Source organism: Engraulis encrasicolus, chromosome 16 (genome assembly GCF_034702125.1).
Source record: "Engraulis encrasicolus isolate BLACKSEA-1 chromosome 16, IST_EnEncr_1.0, whole genome shotgun sequence".
NCBI lineage: Eukaryota > Metazoa > Chordata > Actinopteri > Clupeiformes > Engraulidae > Engraulis > Engraulis encrasicolus.
The window spans coordinates 6,570,178-6,591,656 of NC_085872.1; the positions used below are offsets into that span (position 1 = coordinate 6,570,178).

The 21,479-nt window shown below is 42.5% G+C and overlaps 2 protein-coding genes across 2 annotated transcripts; one reads left to right on the forward strand and one right to left on the reverse strand.

The window, feature by feature from the left end:
- The first annotated feature begins 1,194 nt into the window (after positions 1-1,194).
- sppl2 (signal peptide peptidase-like 2) lies at positions 1,195-12,270 on the forward strand. Its single transcript, XM_063218449.1, has 15 exons — positions 1,195-1,301; positions 2,118-2,234; positions 2,576-2,758; positions 2,939-3,028; positions 3,335-3,474; positions 3,708-3,850; positions 5,169-5,265; positions 5,557-5,673; positions 5,826-5,907; positions 6,035-6,109; positions 6,511-6,573; positions 7,319-7,418; positions 9,020-9,097; positions 9,242-9,402; positions 11,077-12,270. Exons 1-15 carry the CDS (start codon positions 1,254-1,256, stop codon positions 11,263-11,265), a joined length of 1,683 nt encoding a protein of 560 aa, XP_063074519.1. The 5' UTR covers positions 1,195-1,253; the 3' UTR covers positions 11,266-12,270.
- Positions 12,271-15,242: 2,972 nt separating this feature from the next.
- LOC134465049 (trichohyalin-like) lies at positions 15,243-20,889 on the reverse strand. The gene is made up of 5 exons (XM_063218450.1): positions 20,749-20,889; positions 20,228-20,387; positions 19,850-20,043; positions 19,318-19,405; positions 15,243-19,042 (listed from the first exon to the last, which is right to left on the reverse strand). The coding sequence occupies exons 1-5, from the start codon at positions 20,805-20,807 to the stop codon at positions 15,533-15,535; spliced, it is 4,011 nt and encodes a 1,336-aa protein (XP_063074520.1). The 5' UTR covers positions 20,808-20,889; the 3' UTR covers positions 15,243-15,532.
- Between the last annotated feature and the right edge of the window lie 590 nt (positions 20,890-21,479).

Here is a 21,479-nt window from a genome sequence, read left to right on the forward strand (position 1 = left end):
CCGCAGGACATTTGACATATAAACCTTTACATAAATCTTAACAGAAATGTTTCTTCTCATCTAAGACTAATATGAAGCATAATGTACCACATCTTCTTTCATTTAGGCCTACATTTGTTTTTAAGATGAAAAATAACAGTATTGTAGGTTTTTAACAAATGATACGTAAAAAGGCGTCACGTCAACCACCCATAGACAGAGAAACGTAATTTCAATTTCCTTGTATAACCTGTGCATATGAAGAAATTGACAATAAAAGCTGACTTGATAATCACAAGTAGCAGAGTTTACTTTGCGTTAGGCCTACAGTTATAGCCTAGGCAAATTCACTGTGTGTGTGTGTGTGTGTGTGTGTGTGTGTGTGTGTGTGTGTGTGTGTGTGTGTGTGTGTGTGTGTGTGTGTGTGTGTGTGTGTGTGTGTGTGTGTAAGGGGGGGAGGGGGTAGAGAGATCTGACCTGTGAATATATTATGTATTATATATGTGCAATGTTGTGTGTGATGTCTTCTTCTGTATTTATGTATGTATGCTACTTGACACCTTAATTTCCCTCAGGATCAAGTAATGATACTCTACTGTACTCTAGAGTAATACATAACAATTAACATTGAAGGAATAGAATTCATAATAATAACAAATAATAATAATAGTAATAGAAAAGCATAGTCCATTGTAGGCTAGGTCATGTAGCAGCATTTTAGCAGCATATTTGGAGGTGCAAAGTCACATAGGCCTAGTGCAAGCAGTTATTGGGAGTGCAGGTAAATGCTGCGGTCCAACCTGCACATGAAGAGCTCTTTTCCAAAATGAGATATATCCACTCTTCATTTGTTTTGTGACTGAGCAATCTCTGCGAGACGAAAAACTTGGGGGAAAATCGGATGGTGACGCACAGAAATGCAGGTGCAGTCACATGTGTGTGTGTGTGTGTGTGTGTGTGTGTGTGTGTGTGTGTGTGTGTGTGTGTGTGTGTGTGTGTGTGTGTGTGTGTGTGTGTGTGCGTGTGTGTGTGTGTGCGTGTGTGTTATGCAATGAAATGTATTGCACGATCAAAGTAGGCTATCACAAGTTTTAATTTACACCATTGACAGGAACATAACCTACACTACAAACTCGGTACAGGTTAACACTAAAACTAACCAATGAAAGGTGTGATGCCGAATGTGGGCGGGGTTTAAGGAAACAGCTGGTGGTGGCCTTGCTGTGGGTGGTGGATCAGTGCGGTGGATGGGCTAAACAAAACAATCAGGCAATATGAAGGTCCCGGCCAGTGTGTTTTGGGCAGCCTTCTTTGTTAAACAGGTGAGTTGAAGGAGGAGACCACGTAATATAACTTATGGCAAGGTTATTGAAACCACTCAGCCGTTTTTGTTTATAGATCTTGATACGGTGTTTACGTTTCTACGAAAATAGCGTATATGCTAGCTAGCAAGCTAACTTACCTGCCAGCACATTGTAGCAGGGAGCTAGCTTCTATCTAGCATGCTACGAGCATCACCGTACGAGGGCGCTGAGATGACATGCTCCTTGTCAGGCCTGTGTCTACAAGCATTTAGAACTACATCAAGTCAAGAATTTGCGTCTTGGTCAATTTAATGTAAAGCTATTGTTAAATGTGCATATGTGCCCTGGTGTCAAGTCCACCCTTAGCAGGATTTCATGTAACGAAAGACTCACCAAATGAAGTTTACCTAGCCAGGTGGGTTGATTGTAACGCTAGCTTATGCTGTTGCTAGCAAGTGAAAGTGCTGCGCGCTGCAGTGTTTTTTAGTACAGGGCACTGCCACTAATGGAAGTATGGAAATGATCTCTTTTCAAGTTACGAAAAGAAACAGTAGGCTATTCCTTCACAGTGATTCCTCTGTTTAGGCAAATTTGTTTAGAAGGTTAAGTTATACTGCTGTATATCAACTACTGCTACATAGTACGTCTAAGTGGATATCAATCATAATTTCTCTCAGTTATACAAATCTTCTGTTTATGAAGACATAAGATGCACAACCTACGGAACTGCCAAAATGCATGTTTTCCTTGTTGTTTCTATGGCATTGAATGCAAACGTTTAAAAGCAGGTTTCTGGAGACTAAAGATGCATTTGGTTGCTGAATTTTCTCTCAGGCTCTTGGAGAACATGGCATGGCACACTTCAGTGATCAGGGGAAAAATAAAGGCAAGGATTACTGTATATTTTACAATCCCAGATGGGCCCCCCTACCTCACGATCTCAGCAAAGCGGTAAGATGTGAAACAGCTCACTTGTATCAACATTTACATGTAGTTGAGCTATTCAAATACCTGGAATCTAAAGACGTTTCTGAAGTTTCAATGTGGTTTTAATGTGTCGTAGAAGTAGTAGTAGTAGGCTAATTTGTTTCCACTTGACATACAAAGTTGATTGGATTCTCTACTGTTTGGTGCACACTCAATTTTTTTGTTAGGTATGACATGAGATCAATCAACCACTCCCATGCTTTTGGTTGGCACATACATTGCCTATTTAAGATCACCCAATTTCTTAGATTTTACTAGTTAATGCTAACTTCTGGTCCCCTGTGTGTCTTTTATTCGACTCCCAGTCAAGGTTGCAGATCTACGACCTGACCAGTTCGGTCCTCTGTTCGGTGTCAGACGTACCCGAAGGTGGCTTTCCCAATCGCATTCCCATGGTGATGCGGGGCAACTGTACCTTTTATGAGAAGGTCAAAATTGCAAAGCAAAACGGTGCCCGCGGCATTCTCATTGTCAGCAAAGATAGACTGGTGAGTAGAACAGTAACAATAAAGAAAAAACACTTTTGAGATGACCATATCTTGTCCACACCACTTTTTCACAAACATAATGCAAAAATAGCTTACGCAAACAATTTGCCATATTAATGTCCACACCACGCTCCAAGCCAAACCTACACCTTTGCTCACTTCCCCTGTTGACCTCTACAGACTCCTCCAGCGGGCAACGGAAGCCAGTATGAGGAGATTGACATTCCAGTCGCCCTCCTCAGCTACGCTGACATGCTGGACATCAGTAAGGTGAGTGGCCACCCGCAGACTTTATGGCTCATGCCCTGTCACATCGCTACTGTTCTTCTGACTGATCAAAGTCAGTGAGCACTTTGTCAAATTTCGATGCAACAGGCATTAGCACAGAAGAAGAAAATTGCTAATGCTTATGCTGGACAATTCCTAGAACAAAATAAATGTGTCAGGCTGACTGTGGGAGCAGATAATCCACACTGATGAACCACATGAGTATGAAGCATGAAGACAACAACCTTGAATTAAATTGTATCATTCTGTGTTTTTCTTTTCCTTGCTCATTGTCCCGATGTCTTCCAGACGTTCGGTACGGGCAGGGAAGTGGCCATGTACGCCCCGAGCGAGCCCAAGCTGGACTACAACATGGTGATCATCTTTCTCATGGCGGTGGGCACGGTGGCCGTGGGAGGCTACTGGGCTGGCAGCAGGGACATCAAAAAGTAAGAATGCAGTCAGGCAACGCCTAGCTTGTTTTTTTTGTCTTTTTCAGCTTGGGATCAATACAGAAACGCATCTGTTTTCTCGACTGAAAAGTAACAGAACTTTGAAAGGGCATATCACGATACTGCCTTCTTGCACCGCAATACAGTATTGTGAGTGACTGCATATCACAATTTCTCGATAAGATGTAATATCGTTACAGCCCTAACTACATGTGCTCCTGTGATTCCAGGCGCTACATGAAGCACAAGCGGGACGACAGCGCAGAGAAGCAGGACGAGGAGACCGTGGATGTGACCCCCATCATGATCTGCGTGTTTGTGGTCATGTGTTGCACCATGCTGGTGCTGCTCTACTACTTCTACGACCACCTGGGTACTTGCAGAAAACACACACACACACACACACACACACACACACACACGGGATAGCTTAGAGCAGGGGTGGGGAATCTATGTCTCGAGGACCGTTTACGGCCATTGAGGCCATCTTATCCGGCCCCGGACATAATTTTAGTGTTATGCAGTTTTACATAAAATATGGGTAACACTTTATTTTGATGTTACATCCATTTGCACTAATACATACAATGTTAATGCCTGTATACTGTAACTTGTAAGGCATGTACTAAGAAAAATCAAACATTTGTTTGGCATGTATTCGCCAATGTCTTGTTCATACACAACTTAATTTCCAATTATTATTTATTACCAATATAACCTTAGTAAGGACCTAACAAATGTTTGATTTTGTTTAGAACATGCCTTACAAGTTACTATAAAGGCATTTAACATTGTATGTATTAGTGCTAATAGATGTAACACTAAAAGTGTTAACAAGAAATTACATTTGCAATACAATTAAGTTTTTCATGGGACCCAGTTCAAGTTCAAGTTCAAGTTTATTATAGCCAAATCAACAGTATAACATACAGTTGTTAGGAATGTCTTTGGTTTGCTCATACATTTAACAACACAAATACATATAGCTAGACAAAGACAAGAAAACAAGAGGGGCCTTAAATAAACAGGGAATTACGCATACAATTAACATTGAAAAGTGCAATAAGACATAATACAGTACATAGTGCAAGGTAGGCAGAGGTAGAAGGCCAGGCAGTGGAGTGGCTGTAAAGTGCTAGTGCATGTTCAAGTTCAAGTAGCGGATGGCTTGTGGGTAGGTGCTGTCCCTGAAACGTGTGGTGTTGCATGAGATGCTGCTGTATCTTTTCCCTGATGGAAGGAGTGTGAATAGATGGTGTGCTGGGTGCGTGGGGTCAGAAATTATGTTATTGGCTTTCCTGGCTATTCTGGTGTTGTAATGTGATGCTAAGGTGGGAAGACTGTGACTGATGATTTTAGAGGTGGGGTCTGTTGTAAAGTAGCTGCCTTCAATAAAGGCCTGAAGTGCAGTGGGAAATCCTGTTTTGTGTTCATAGTATGTCCCTTCCAGTGTACCCTCGAATGAAAATGGTTCCCCACCCCTGGCTTAGAGGATGCTTAGGCATAGTTACACTTTCCTGCCTTGGCAGTGAAAAAAAACCCAGTGGCGCAGGCACCTGCACCCAACTTAAGCATTTTTAAGAAGCTTGTGAAGCAAGCACAAGCTGCTTATGCACATATCGCTTACAGATCAATATATACCATGCTTGTCGATGAAATTAATGATGTGTTCTCTCTCTCTCTGTCCTCAGTGTATGTAATCATCGGCACATTCTGTGTGGCCTCTGCTGTCAGCCTATACAGCTGCCTGTGGCCCTTTGTGCGTAGACTTCCATTTGGAAAGTGCAGGTAGACCACATTTTTCTCACACAAGCAATTAAGTCCCTATGCACAGCCAATATTCATGTCTTATACATTGCCATAACTACAGTCAGTCTTGGAAAGTGGGAGGCATCACCTCACACTGGCTGACTACATTGCATCATTTTGGCAAACCCTGCATTTTGCTATTACTTATACCATTTTTCACTGTTGCTCTGCACTGATAGCTTAATATTGCTGACTGAAATGACTCACCCATTCGTGCTTAAGTTTGACTCTGACTTAGTTTTTTTGTGTTGGTTGGTGTTTCCTGCGCAGGATACCAGAGAATAACCTGCCGTATTGCCACAAGAGGCCTCAGGTGCGGATGATACTGCTCACAGTGTTCTGCGTGGGTGTCAGTGCCACCTGGTGTGTCTTTCGCAATGAGGACCAGTAAGTGGCAGCACATATGCATGCACACACACACACACACACATACACACAGACACACACACACACAGACTTCTACGTAATGTTTAACAGTATTTTCAGTGTTTTTTTCCCCCCCGGTGTGTTATTTAAAGCTTGACACTTGTGTTGCACAGGTGGGCCTGGGTGCTGCAAGATGCCTTAGGAATTGCCTTCTGTCTTTCTATGCTGAAAACTATCAGATTACCCACCTTCAAGGTAACAAATAAAATGCTGTGTTCATTGACTGAGCAAGGATGAAAGATGTACCTTTTTGTTTTGTCTGATTTTGGTGAAAATCTGTGGATATTAATGGAGACTCATTCATCGTTCCTCTCTGTTTCAGGCTTGCACGCTACTGTTGTCGGTACTGTTTGTCTACGATGTTTTCTTCGTATTTATAACCCCACTTTTAACCAAGGTACGTTCATGGAGAATGTTACTTCTAGTTTCACACAGTCATTGGCACAGGTCAAGACATGGTTGCCCACCTTTAAAGGTTTTGAACTTTTTAAAATGTACTGATGTGACCAAACTTATTTAAAGTGTGACATCTCATGAAATGTATTACAGGGAGCTCATTGGTGTGTAGTTTATCTTTACTTTTCAGTGTTACTGCTCTTGATCAGTTGGACTTGACCAACTTACTCGCCACTTTGACCAATTAGTGAGTGTGTGTTTGCGTTGTGAGATTTAACATCTACTAGCCATTTTGGATGGTGGTGAAAAAAGTTTATTTAGGCCCCTGATTACCGCTAAATGTTACTGCCCTTGATGAGTAGGACATTGCTTCATAGTTGTTTATTCTGGCTCTGCTTTTAGAGTGGCGAGAGCATCATGGTAGAGGTGGCAGCTGGGCCCATCAACTCATCCACTCATGAGAAGGTAATTCCATGGAACACAAGAATTGCTTGCTTTCTAAATCCTGTTGATTGTTTTCCCATCTCTAAATGAATTTAGGCATGGCCGCGGTTATAAACCTGCTGTTACCAAAATGGCAATGACCAAGTTGTCATGTATTACTAAAGCCCCTGTGTAATGTAGTGGTGTGGTGCTATGGTAGTTAAGTCTTTTCAGTTACCATTACAGTGGTCCATGGGTGGAACAGCTTGCATTATGGGGCTAGGGCTGTCACGATAATACATTTTACTAGACGATTAACTTATTGCGAAGAGAGAAGTTATTTTGATAAACAATTATATTGCCGTTGTCATGGTCATTTTTTTCTCAAACAGTATAATGACAATCCGAAGACACCCTTTGTAATGGAGAGTGACGAGGAAAACAAAGAAGCATGCAAATATAACTTATCATGCTTATGTAACGGAGGCTAACTAGCACAGAGTTGGCGTGGAACGTTGGTAAACCTCCCTCCGATAGCCTCATACAGTCTCGTGCCGTTGGGCCGAGAGACTAGTCTCTTGGCCCAGCGGTATTGTACTGTGTCTCCCATTGCCGGACCGTTGTAGTTGACGAGGTCGCACGTTCGATCCCCGAGGGGGGTGAACACACTTATAAAAAGTTATTGTACGATATATTGAATATTGTGACCGCCCTAGATGGGGCTACTATGAGCAGCTTCACTCTTCATCAATGACGTTGCTGCTTATCTTCACCTTTCCTGTTACAGTTACCAATGGTACTCAAAGTCCCAAGACTGAACTTCTCTCCTCTGGCCCTGTGTGACCGGCCCTTCTCTCTCCTGGGCTTTGGAGACATCTTGGTGCCAGGTAGCCTGCTTTTACCACCTGTTTGTTACATCCGCCATGGAGTTGATGTTTTCAGTCGCATTTGTTTGTTTGTTTGTTTATCTGTCTGTCAGCAGTATAACTCAAAGTTATTAACATTTTTTTTTTGTGGAAGTTTTGAGTTTTTGGAACTGACAAAGGAAAAAGTGATAATATTTTTGTGGTGATCCGGATCCAGGATTTAAAAAAAAAAAGATTCTTCACCATTGCGGGCTTGGGCGTTTGTTTTGTTTTGTTTTGTTTGTTTTTTTGGAAATTAGGTTGTAACAGTCAAATGTTTTATCAAACAGCTTCCTTGGCAGAGGTCGGCAGTCTGAGTGCTTCCAGTTTCTTTTTTACCTCCGCCAAGGAGGTAATGATTTTGGTCGCGTTGGTTTGTCTGTCTGTCTGTTCGTCAGCAAGATACCTCAAACATTTGCGAACAGATATGGCTGAAACCACAGTGGGTTTACATACAGTGTCCAATCTCGCCCTCCAACCCATGCCTGCAGTTCACCTAGGGAGCGCTGTCGAGACAGCAGAGCCCATAAGGCTGGCGCTAATAACTGACAATTGTGCTCGCTGTCGGCTGAAACTTGACAATATTACTGTAAGTTCTGAGAAACCAATGTAGATTTAAATTAAATGTACAATAATCTGGTAGTTATGTCCTCCTGATTTCTTACAGCTTTGGCATTTATGAGTCGGGCTCCGCTAGCATCCTGCTAACAAAATTGCTTTACGGCCGTCGTGATCACAGCAATGCAGCTATGCAGCAGTACCACCCGGAAAAAGTCGCGAGATTCCTCTCTCGTACTGCCCATAGACCCTCTCTGCTGAAAATTTGTGGAGTTGTTAGTAATGACCCAAGGAACAAGTGATTAAAGTCTGGAGGTGATCCGGAGCATGAACTGAAACCAGGACCTTTTTAAAGATTCTTCACCATTGCTGGCCTATAAATGTAGACGCCTAGTAGTGACCAGAAATTTAATTGTAGGAACTCCACAAAAAGAAGGCAGAAAGACTAAGGGTGTTCCATCAAGCAGCGTCATTGGCGGAGGTCTGCACTCTCTGAGTGCTTCTAGTTGATTAGTATATTTAGTTTTTTTTATATACTTTCTGCCTGTTGCTGCAAAAGCCTCCTTCTCATAAGCGTGAGCATGCGTGCAATCAACGATACGAGAGGAGACTCACTTTCTGACCGAGCACAGGGACTGAATCAGCACAAGTTGTGCGTAGTGTGTACCAGAAACAAAGAACTGAACAGATAGCTAGGATACTTGCGTTGATTCCTTTGATGTGAATGTGAGGCATTTTTTGTTCTGGCAGGGCATTGAGACGCAAGGAAAATGTTTGTTTGTCGCGTGCTGTTGAGCTTCTGGATACTTACATTGAGCATCGTAGAAATGTTAGCACCTCCTCGTTTGCTTATTTCTGATTGGCCTCCTCCACTGCTGCCTCTACTACTAATACTTCTAATAATAATAAATGATGATGATGATGATGATGATATACTCTGTATTATTATAATAATAAACATTTTTACTGCTACTACCTGTAATGGCATATCTGCTGGGGTTTCTATTTTGTGTATTGTCCCGTAGGCTTGCTGGTGGCCTACTGTCATAGGTTTGACATTCTTATGCAGTCCTCACAGATCTACTTTGTTGCCTGCACCATAGGTAAGTGGCGATACTGATAGATTGCATTGAAAAAAATCTGCTACCCACTATAGAGCACTGCTGTGTGTGAACCACCTACTGTATTGTAATCTCTCTCTCTCTCTCTCTCTCTCTCTCTCTCTCTCTCTCTCTCTCTCCTGGCAGGTTATGGCATTGGCCTGCTCATCACGTTTGTGGCCCTGGCCCTCATGGAGACGGGCCAGCCGGCGTTGTTATACCTGGTGCCTTGCACTCTCCTCACCAGCCTAGCGGTGGCGCTGTGGCGCAAGGAGTTGCCTTTGTTCTGGACAGGAAGTGGATTTGTGGTGAATACCAGTTTGATATGAGTGCCTTCGCTCAGGAAAATGTCTAGTGTTTTTTACAGTAAATATAATTCAAGTTGAGTAACATCCCACCCACACGTTCAAAAATATGTCTTGTCTTCGCCGGCTTGCTGTCCTCTCCTCCACTCTCCCCATCTCATTCTGTGTGGGTGTTCTCCTGTCTCATTTCCAGGGTCCTTCTTGTGTGTTGTAGAGCAGGGCCTGCTAGCAGACCATCCTTATTCTTGCAGCTCTCAGCATTTTGCCCGTTTTCGTTATTGTTTTTTTATTTAATGATTGATTGGTTGCCAGATAATCAATCAATCAATCAATCAATCAATCAAAGAATTACCGGGAAATCCAAATTGCAATCGCTTTATCCTTTTTCCTTATTTGGGTGATTTTAAATGATTTTAAACTTTGTATGTTTTATACATGCACGTCTTGGTTTTATTTGTTTAAATATCTGTATCTCCTTAATGTCCCCTTAGGTGCTGTTTCCACGTAGCAGGATATTTTTAAATGTGGGTATTTTCTCCTGTTTTGGTGGAAGCGCAACATGGGGATACAAATAAAAACTCCATAGTAACAGATGCATTTTACCCCCCTAAATGGGATCATTTTTAAAGCCTGCTTTTTGATATGTGGGTTTTAAAAATCTGCTTACGTGGAAACCGAAGGCCAAAAGTAATGTAAACAGGAGAAAAAAAATAACCTCATTTAAAAATATGCTGCTATGTGGAAACAGCTCCTTAATGTCTGCCTCAGGTGGTGCATATGCCCCCTACAGTTAATGAGTGCACGTATGCCAAACAAGCAGTGATTGGTCAAAGTCAAGCATGTGCAAGTTTGGCAGATAAATCTCAACAGCATATTCATATGGCTCGTTCTTTTGAAACATGGTTGTCTGTTAACCTAAATTTGTCCTCCCGACATCCCTTGGGGACAATACAAATCTGAAAAGTGTACACACTACACTTGAAACTGCTCAGAGTGTGTGTTTCGGAACCCTAAATTGATTACCCATTCTGCACTTTTCAGAGATGGAGGTCTGCATTTTGCCGATTCCCGAATACAAAAGAACAAACCAATACACACAAGAGGATTGGGTTTCATTTTGGCTCGGCAATGTTTGTTTGTCACAGTTGCACAATCGCTGCCGTTTATAGCCTGATCAACAGGCAGTAAACTGATTGATGTTTTGACAACAGCAAGCAATGGGCTGTTAATAGCCATAGTGGTATTACATCACAACTGGAGATCTCTCTCTCCATTAAAATGAAAGGAAAAGGCAGGCGATTTCTCGCTGTCATCTTGTTTCATGGCATAAGCACCTGCTTAGGGTTTACTTGTGTTGGCCAGTATAAGGACAGTTGTGGTCAGAGGTTTACACAGGCTCGAAATACGTAAGATATATTAAAAGGCTTTTACCAGGGCACATTGATGGAGTTGTATGTATGAATTCCATTCCTATAAATGGTTATAATACATCATAAAAAGGCAACATAATTGACATGTCCATTAAAGTGTAGGTATGGTCACTTCTGAGCATAATTTATGGTGTGTTTTGTTGTGGTGTTTCACACCTGTTGTCTTCATCCTGTTGTGTGTCTGGGTGGTGGAGGTTAGTGTTGTTTTTCTGGAGCTGTCTGACTTGGGCTTCCTTTTCGTCCTCAGCCTCCCCCCATAGTCATGACACCAATCAACTGCACACAGACCGCTGAACCCTCCACCAAAGATGAGCCCTTGACCAATGCCGATCCTCAGACACCTGATTCAATCAATCAGAGCGAAGACCCGCCTCCGCTTCCCCCACAGGAGGAGGAGGTGGCGCAATCAGAAGGCAAAGCCACCAAGTCAGAGTAAAGACTCTTGGGATGCCGATTTTTATTTTGTTTTTTTGTAGCATTGGATATGAAAATGTTTTGGGGCAAAGGATAAGTGTCTTTGTACTCACGGGACATGCCATGGCCAAATGTCTGGATTCATGGGTGGAGCAAATATGCTTATGATGACTGTAAACTGGAACTGTCATTTAAAAAAAAAAAAGAAACACACAAGCGTGCACAACAAAAACGATCAAGCTAAAAGGATCAGCCCAACTGAAGATGGGACATCTCATCCCTCTGCTCGCCGTGCTTCCCCATCCAAGCGCACTGGAGCCAAGAAAGCTGGTCACTACAGAATGCAGCTGCTGTCATTTCTCATCGAATAATTGCTACAGTTTCCTCCAGTCCTCATCTCAACAACTGCGCACCATGAACGTTAACGTGAACGTTTAAAAATGGTTTCAAGTGTTACACCCTTTAATATATGGTGCTAATGGGAACAAGGTGACCCAAAAGTTTCTGGATGATGGTCATGATGTTGCACACAATTTCTCTGTTTCTTTCTTTGTCCTTTCGGTTTTCTTTTTCTTTCCTTTTGTTTACCTCCGGGTTCCTAGTTATGCATGCTGTGGTTTGCAACCACTTGCAAGGTCACAATGTCTTTTGTTTTTGTGTTATATATATATACACTGTATAAAATTTTTAAAAGGTACAGTTTTAAAAATCTTTGTTTATAATTTTTCAAATGTACTTTTTTTATGTTTGTCAATGGACTGGTATTGAGTGCTCATTGGGTGAGTTTGGACTGTTTATTCATCGAACTGAGTACTGGACTGGAGTATTTTTATTGAAAATGTATTTCTGAAGCAAAAACTTGAGCTGACTGAATTATGTTACTATGTACTGAATGTGTTGACATGATGATACAAGAGATGTGATCAATCTGATTTCGAAAACAGTGTTCATGATGTCATCCTTACAAAGTCATTAAATAAAAGATTAAATGGCTGCCTAAAAGGTCTCAAGGCTTGCAGTCCACATTTCAGCTTCCCAGACTGTTATCAGTTGCTGACAGTTCATTGCACATGTGCTGTCTGGATTTTTTCAGTTGGGTAAAGCCTGTTTTGTAGTAAAACTATTAAGTGGTTCTACCGTCTACTAAGTTGGTTTATTCATTTTTCTAAACTTCTTGCGCATTTTGACAGCTTTTGGTGACCAATTAATTCCTTGAAAAGGGCAATAACTAAATAGATCAAGCAAAGCTCAATACAAATATCAGTTACACTCATGATACAATATTTATATGATACGATAATGGTGAAGATAATTGGAAACATATTACTTTTACCTTGAACGTAATCAAGGCTATAGCACTAAGTAAGTACTAAGCAACACTAAGTAAATGGCATTTCACAGGGGGTCACTTGAATATTCACAACTTGACATGATGGGCATCTGGCAACTAGCCTAAAGCGGCAAGTAAAGCTCACCTGTGGGTGGCTACTAAACATTTCACACTCACTGCCCACTTTGACAAGTAAATTATCCACAGATATGCCATGTATCAGAGTAGGCTATTTTGTTGTTTGGCCCCTGTCCATCTATTGAAAGTTTAATTTGAAGACTTTAATGGAGGGAGCTGTACTAGGGTCTAGGGCTGTACAGGGAGCTACTAGAGGCTAGGCATGCAGTAGGCAGTAGGGTATCGTGCAGTAGGGTATCGTGGTTTGAAAAACTGTCTGGACAGTAGAAAGGCAGAATGGCTAACGACTCGGCAGAACTACTAGCCACAGTGGCCAGTGAGCAAAAAAGTTGATGTCAAGCCCTGTCATGCATTCCCTCTTTACTGTGACCCATGTGCCCTACATGTATGATATTTACGAACCTCACTCATAGCCTGGGAAATCTGATCGTTCCGATCTGAAAGACATCATGGATCCTATCCCTCAGCGAGGGTTCCAGATCTTGGGCTCCAATCAGAGAACAAGGAGGGTTGGAGAGACAGTGACTGTAGTTTGTTTGAATAGATAACTGACACAATTTGCTATGGGCTACAGATATGCCAAATGACACATTTTTAACGGCTGTGGCCCTCCAGACCATCATCTGGTGTTAACCAGAAAACCTCACTCAGGGATGGATATGATTCCATGGGCCCTGGGCTAAACCGCAAGAACCCCCCCATGTGTGTTGCCAGTGCACAATCAGGCCTTTAGGCCAGTTGTGACCCTCCATGTTGCGGCTATGGGGAGTAATCCTCTAAGAAAGTTGAAAATAGTGGTTCAAAGTGTGATTTTAACACTATGAGAATGAAAAGAATAGATGCTTGGCCTGGGCCCCAGTAGGTGCAGTGATAATGTGAAATAGTGATGGGATTTTCGGCTCTTCTTTGAGATGCGGTTCTGTTGGCTCTTCTTACTATGGAGAGCCAGCTCTTTCGGCTCCCAAACGGCTCCCTATATATGTGTTTACATAATTAATAAATTAATAGTTTGAATTTCATTTTACAACATTTTGTTTCATTATTGACATTGTGAAGCACTTTGGGCAGTTTATACTTTATAAAAGCTTTTATGAATAACACTTAAATTATAATTAGTCGTTATTAATGACCCAACATACCCAAATACAAAGCAAATTAAAAAGGTATTAAGACATACTATGTATTTCTGATCGCTGTGAGTGTGTCTGTTACACCTGCTCTGTAACCACTGTCACTGGACAAAAACAAAAAAGCAAAAACGGCTCCCAAAAAAAAAATCCCAAAACGGCTCCCATTGTGGAGTCGGTTCCCGTCGTTCACTTCAAAGAGCCGGTTCTCGTTCGCGACCATACTGTATAGTATGCATTAAATAGCAGTACACTTAAGCCATTTCTTGAAGAGTTCTTGCACAACTCATTTGGTGAGGCACGGAGGATTTTATGTTTCAGAAGATTGGCCCCTTTTAACACTAATAGCAGAGGGGGATGAAGGGTAGGCCTATCTAGAATGTAGTGAGTCTCAGCATTCAGAAATGCCACAGCCTCTTACTGCAGATGGGCCCGTCGGCAGGCCTATTCACTCCTTAATAGATGTATGAGGTAACGTAAATCATGTCTCAAAGTTATATAAAATCCTCAAGGTATTGTACAAGTTTTAATCTTTTACCTGACATGTTTCAACAGTGAAACTTCCGTCTTCATCAGAGGGTCACCAGAGAACGAAAGTTTCACCGTTGAAACATGTCAGATAAAAGATTAAAACTTTTACATGTCTGAAACAAAACAAACTTGAAGATCCATTCACTCCTTGCTGAATAAACTCACCTACATCATAACAACATTGCTATGGCAATGCAGAGAGTCTTAAGTAACCAACTGAGACATGGTCATTACAATTTTGGTGACAGTAGGCCTAATGTAACATAACCTCTGCACCACGGGGTTAATCACCAATACTGAAGATGTTGGAGAGATCTGTGCAATGTGTGCATGCTTTTAAATCCTGATCTACTCTGTTACCACCCCAATAATGATGCAGGACAGCCAAAGAAGTATCTGCTCTTATTCACCCCAAATGTGTTCTATTGGGTTCAGGTTAGGACTGCATGCCAGTCAAGTGTTTACCATACTGTGTCATCCATGTCTTTATGGAACTTGCTTTGTGCACTGGTGCAGTCATGTTAGAAAAGGAAACACCACACTGTTCCCACAATGTTGGGGGCATCCATCCTGCACTCCTAACCCCAACCCAATAGAACACCTTTGGGATGAATTAGAGCAGATACCAATAAAGGTTGGCCATTAGCTACCCATTTGCATTATGTCTGTCCTATACCCACTGAATACACAGCAGAAATATTTTACAACTTTTCTTTCTTTCTTTCTTCATTTCTTTTTCTTTCTTTCTTTCTTTCTTTCTTTCTTTCTTTCTTTCTTTCTTTCTTTCTTTTTGTTTCAATACATTCATTTTTTTCAAAATTAAATAAAACTCAAGTTGAAACAAATTGTATAATATGTTTGTTATGTGTTTGTTTATCATGTCTTCAATCACTTGTAGGCTATATTTGTGCAACTTATCAGTCTACTATCAATGTACTAGACAGCTCAAGTAAGAAAAAAGAGGAAACGTTTTTTTGCATGCCAGGTACATTTTTTATTGAATACATGTAAGAAAATATTGTGAGTGTGTATTTTCATGAATTTATTGTACGTATATCTATATTTATGGTATGTTTAGAAAATATATTGTACTTTATTCTGTTCTCTCTATTCTGCTTCTGTCCATGTCTCACAAATCCATCATATTTCCCTCTCTGTCAGTCCTACACTGTCTGCTCCATGCCCCTCTTCCTGAATCCTGAATCGTTCTTCTTTCTCTTGTCCATATCATCAAGCGACCTCAAGATCATATCTGTGTCGTCATCACTGAACAAGAACTCCTCCGAGTCCGAGCCTGTGTCACTCTCTGAATCAAAGCCTGTCTCCGGGCGCTCCTGCTCTTTACACATGGCTCTGTTTGCGACTGTCTTTTCACCTTCCATCGCCATGAACACTTTCTGATCCCTCAGTTCTTTGGCCATATCAACAGTTTTCCCCTTGGCTTTTTCCATGCATATTTTCTTCTCCTCCAGTTCTCTCAGTTGTCTGGTCTCCTTCTCCGCCTTAAGTTTTCTCTCTGCCTCAAAGACCATTAGCTTTTCCTCCTCATCAAAATAGTCCTCGTCCGAATCACTTTCACTGTCTGTGTCCTCGTCAGCTTCCTCAGTCTTCCTCCTCACAAATTCCATAGCCACTTTTCGGAGCTCTTCTTTTCTGATCTCTTCCTCTTGATTTAGCTCCTCCAGGTCTTTGATAAGGGCCTTTGGTTTTTCTTTGTCCTTGCATTCACTGGCCACCTGCTTATTCTCTTCCACAGTGATCTTCCTGAACTCATCTTCCTTCTTTGTCTTATCCATCTCGTCAAGCCCGTCAAGCGACTGCAAAATCATATCTGTGTCCTCATCACTGAACAAGGACTCCTCCGAGTCAGCGCCTGTGTCACTCTTCAGTTCTTCGGCCATATCAAGCATCCTCTCGGCTTTTCCCTCACTTATTTCCCTCTCCTCCAGTTCTTTCCTCTCCTCCTCTGCCTTAAGTTTGCGCTCTGCCTCTAGGATCATTAACTTTTCCTCCTCATCAAAATAGTCCTCGTCCGAATCACTTTCACTGTCTGTGTCCTCGTCAGCTGGCTCAGTCTTCCTCCTCACGAACTCCATCGCCGCTTTTTGGAGCTCCTCTTTTCTGATCTCTTCCTCAGTGATCTTCCTCAATCCTACATCTTCCTTCTTTGTCTTATCCATCTTAAGTGACTGCAAAATCATATCTGTGTCCTCATCACCGAACAAGGACTCCTCCGAGTCCGAGTCTGTGTCACTCTTCAGTTCTTGGGCCGTGTCAAGTGTCCTCTCCTTGGCTTTTTCCTCATCTATTTTCCTCTCCTTGTGTTCTTTTCTTTCCTTCTCTGCCTTAAGTTTGCTCTCTGCCTCTAGGATCATTTGCCTTTCCTCCTCGTCAAAATAGTCTTCGTCCGAATCACTTTCACTTTCTGTGTACTCGTCAGCTGGCTCAGTCTTCCTCTTCACAAACTCCATCGCCGCTTTTCGGAGCTCCTCTTTTCTGATCTCTTCCTGTTGCTGTTTGTCCTCCAGGTCTTGGATGAGGACCTTTGGCTTCTCTTTATCCTTGCATTCACTGGCCACCTCCTCATTTTCTTCCTCAGAAATCTTCCTGAATCCTATATCTTCCTTCTTTGTCTTATCCATCTTGTCAAATGTCTGCAGAATATCTGTGTCATCACCGAACAAGGACTCCTCCGAGTCCAAGCTTGTCTCTCTGTTCAGTTCTTCAGTGAACTTCATGGCCGCTTTCTGGATCTGCTCTTTTGGATTCTCACCTGTCTTGCTCTCTTCCTTGTTGTTGTTGTTGTTGTTGTTGTTGTTGTTGTTGCTGCTGTTGTCTCTGTCTTTCTCCTCTCTTTCTATTCTCTTGATGTCAACAGGAGTGAACTTAACCGTTTCCTTGCAGGGCTTTCTCTCCTCCAGGTCTTTGATAGGGATCTGGGGTTGCTCTTCATCCTTGCATTCACTGACCATCTCTTCATTCTCTTCCTCAGTGATCTTCCTAAATACATCTTCCTTCTTCGCCTTATCCATCTCGTCAAGTGACTGCAAAATCATATCTGTCTCCTCATCACCAAACAAGGACTCCTCCGAGTCCGAGTCTGTGTCGCTCTTCAGTTCTTCGGCCATGTCAAGCGTCCTCTCCTTGATTTTTTCCTCACTTATTTCCTTTATTGCCTTGAGTTTGCTCTCTGCCTCTAAGATGATTTGCCTTTCCTCCTCGTCAAAATAGTCCTCGTCCGAATCACTTTCACTTTCTGTGTACTCGTCAGCTGGCTCAGTCTTCCTCTTCACAAACTCTATCGCCGCTCTTCGGAGCTTGTCTTTTCTGATCTCTTCCTGTTGGTGTTTGTCCTCTAGGTCTTGGATAAGGGCATTTGGCTTCTCTTTGTCCTTGCATTCACTGGCTACTTCCTTATACTCTTCCTCAGTGATCTTCCTGAACTCATTTTCATTCTTTGTCTTATCCATCTCGCCAAGCCCGCCAAGTGACTGCAAAATCATATCTGTCTCCTCATCACCAAACAAGGACTCCTCCGAGTCAGCGTCTGTGTCACTCTTCAGTTCTTCGGCCATGTCAAGCGTCCTCTTGGCTTTTTCCTCACTTATTTCCCTCTCCTCCAGTTCTTTCTTCTCCTCCTCTGCCTTAAGTTTGCGCTCTGCCTCTAGGATCATTAGCTTTTCCTCCTCATCAAAATAGTCCTCGTCCGAATCACTTTCACTTTCTGTGTCCTGTGTCTTCCTCCTCACAAACTCCATTGCCGCTTTTTTGAGCTCTTCTTCTCTGATCTCTTCCTGATGTTTTCTCTTCTCCAGGTCTTTTATAGGGACCTGGGGTTGCTCTTTGTCCTTGCATTCACTGGCCACCTCCTCATTCTCTTCCTCAGTGATCTTCCTGAATCCTACATCTTCTTTCTTTGTCTTATCCATTCCGTCAAGTGTATGCAGAAGTACATTTGTGTCCTCTTCACTGAACAAGGACTCCTCTGCGTCAGAGTCTGTGTTGCTCTTCAGTTCTTCGGCCATATCAAGCGTCCTCTCCTTGACTTTTTCCTCACTTATTTCCCTCTCTTCCTGTTCTTTCCTCGCCTCCTCTGCCTTGAGTTTGCTCTCTGCTTCTAAGATGATTTGCTTTTCTTCCTCTGCAACATACTCTTCGTTCGAATCAGATTCACTTTCAGTGTCCTTGTCGAGTTGCTCAGTCTTCCTCCTCACAAATTCCATCACTGCTTCTTGGAGCTCTTCTGTTCTGATCTCCTCCTGTTGCTTTATGTCCTCCAGGTCTTTGACGAGGGCCTTTGGTTTCTCTCTCTCTGTCCGTCCAGCTGCCACTTCCTCCTCATTTTCTCCTTCAATGATATGTCGCCTCATCACCTTGCCCTCTTCCTCGTTTATTTTACCCTCCTCCTGCTTTCTGTACCTTCTCTCCTTCAGCACCTTGAGCTTCCTCTCTGCCTCTACCATTATTTTATTTTCTTCCTCATCAAACCAGTCCTTGCTCAAATCCGTCTCACTGTCTGTGTTGTTCACACTGCTTTTTTCTGACCTCCTAAACACTATCTTCATTCCTTGGTGTTGTCCTTTTTCCCATGCTGTTTTCATCTCCTTCATAAGCTGTGTCCTTTCCTCATCAAACAGTTTAAGCAGAGTTTCCCTCTCCTCCCTCAGCAGCTCCTTTAAAGGTAAACAGTATGTAATTTTAGTCATCTATTTTCCAAATGTTTGCTGCCCAGTCACACATTTGATCTTTTCATGAATATAAAAATAAATGATGAATTCATATTTACTGGTCTGATAAAAGTACAATAAGGCCTATAGCCAAATATATCTATGACTGACTGGTAATTCAAAATGGTGAACATGGCGAAGGCACCTATTCGTGTATGGCAAGTGTGTTTTTCCAAGTCATTCTGAAAAGAACCTACTAAAAATTACAGTACATCCTCTACCTTGAACATTGTTTGCTGTTTCTGCAAGAGCTTCTGGAATTGTCCCCTTTCTTCCTGGAGCAGTCCACTTATGCAATTTTGGCAGAGCCTGTTAACGTGAAACGAGACAGTTAGTGTAGTGAACACTGGTGTACTGAACAATGTAATGGAGTAGAAAAGACACCAAAGACAGCTACTAATTTCCTGAGTTTGAGCGTGCCTGATTATAACTAAACTACCGTTACCTGAATCTACCTACTAAGACACCCCCTTCACAAGCACACACATACACACACACACACACACAAACACACACACACACACACACACACACACACACACACACACACACACACACACACACACACACACACACACACACACACACACACACAGAGAGAGATAGGCCTAATGCCTGACCCAGACAGTTATATCAAAACTACTGGCTTCATCTAGAACTGAATTTCTGCCCACACTTTGCCTGCTACTCATAACATATTGATTGCATTTCATCACTTTTCTTTATATGACATGTCTAGTGAATGATACATACCTATACACAGTTACTACATCATCCTGCGGCGATGTGCTCTCTCTTGCTCTCCCTTCCTCCTTCGGAGTCGCGCTGATCTGTACTCCTGCACTGCTCTCCTTCTGCTGGGCCCTGGAGGTTGTTTCTCCCGCCTCCTTCCTCTCTACCTGTGTAACTGGGTTTGTAGGAGCTCCTCTGGTCCTCCTCTCCTCCTGCTGCTGGGTTAGATAGGTACGGTAGGAGAGAAATGTCAACCCAAGTGCTTTCCAACTTTCATTCATAACAGAGTCCATTTGGCTTGCTTCCATGCAGTTTATTATGAATTTCGAAACTGTGATTTTCTGTGGGGAAAAATAGATCTGCTTGGAGGTCCTTGAAAAAATGTAAGTGTCCACCTACTGCGGGTTCTCTGGTCCTCCTCTCCTCCTGCTGGTTCAGAGTCCTCCTATTTAGGGCATTGAGAGCGTGCTGCAGCTCCAGCGTTCTCCTGTCATTATCCTCCCCCCTCTTCTGCAGCTGCAGACGCTGCTGCTCTAACTCCTTCCAGCTACCTGGCTCTCTGCAGACACACACACACACACACACACACACACACACACACACACACACACACACACACACACACACACACACACACACACACACACACACACACACACACACAGTACATTACAACCCATCATGTGGAGGCCCTCTTTGTGCAGGCGCACACGTGCACACACACACACACACACACACACACACACACACACACACACACACACACACACACACACACACACACACACTTATGGGTTATGAACCTGGAACTTTCTCTGATCCACAAATTAACCTCTAGAGGACAGATTTTGCAATCCATGTAAACCAAATGTGTCGCCTTCTTAAAACCTGACTAGGTTATACAGTAATTGGCTACTCACCCTCCAGAGATTGTGGATGCCATTTGGACACGGGATGGCACTCCCGCTGAGATGTCCATGTCAGGCTTCCGTAGAAGCCGGCAGGACGATACACACACTGAGATGAATGTCTGTATTGACGTTGTCTTATAAATAACGCACACTGTAAACAAAATGAGTGTCCGGTTAGAGATACACATATACACAGCCAACAGTTTGCAAACAAACACACCACTGCACCCCCACCCCCCAAATCAACACTGCAACAACAACAACATGTATTTATATTGCACAATATCACAACACACACACACACACACACACACACACACACACACACACACACACACACACAGGGCCGCTGGCACCTTTGGCTGGGCCCAGGACAAAGTTATCTGACTTCATTTTTTCGATCTGACACAGAATATTTTTTAATTAGACTTAAAGACACAGCATGGGTCTTGTTTAAACGCTGAGAACCACAGCTCTCCATAACTGAAAACGGTATTTTCCTAGCATCTACCAATCCGAAGGTAGCCTACTTTAAGTGCGGGGTTACTTTTCTAAAGATAGCGTTTTGTTTCCTTGGAAACGGAACGGAGATGAAGCCAGACAGACTGACGAAGCGATAAATGTATGTCATTTGACTCGGTTTTGCATTATGGATGCATTTCTAATCTTGACATTCTAATGTACGATCTGTGCGAGTTTCAAAATGCGTTTTTATATAACATGGGAGTAAAATGTGTTAA

What these genes read in the sequence shown, in the direction of transcription:
- sppl2 (XM_063218449.1), top strand. Translation starts at nt 1,254, where the DNA reads ATGAAGGTCCCGGCCAGTGTGTTTTGGGCAGCCTTCTTTGTTAAACAG. An exon ending in CTACTTCTACGACCACCTGG is followed by an intron (nt 3,851 to 5,168) that starts GTACTTGCAGAA and finishes CTCTGTCCTCAG; the next exon opens with TGTATGTAATCATCGGCACA. An exon ending in GGACAGGAAGTGGATTTGTG is followed by an intron (nt 9,403 to 11,076) that starts GTGAATACCAGT and finishes TTTCGTCCTCAG; the next exon opens with CCTCCCCCCATAGTCATGAC.
- LOC134465049 (XM_063218450.1), bottom strand. Translation starts at nt 20,807, where the DNA reads ATGGACATCTCAGCGGGAGTGCCATCCCGTGTCCAAATGGCATCCACA. An exon ending in GCATCCACAATCTCTGGAGG is followed by an intron (nt 20,388 to 20,748) that starts GTGAGTAGCCAA and finishes GTGTGTCTGCAG; the next exon opens with AGAGCCAGGTAGCTGGAAGG. An exon ending in GGAGGACCAGAGAACCCGCA is followed by an intron (nt 20,044 to 20,227) that starts GTAGGTGGACAC and finishes CTAACCCAGCAG; the next exon opens with CAGGAGGAGAGGAGGACCAG.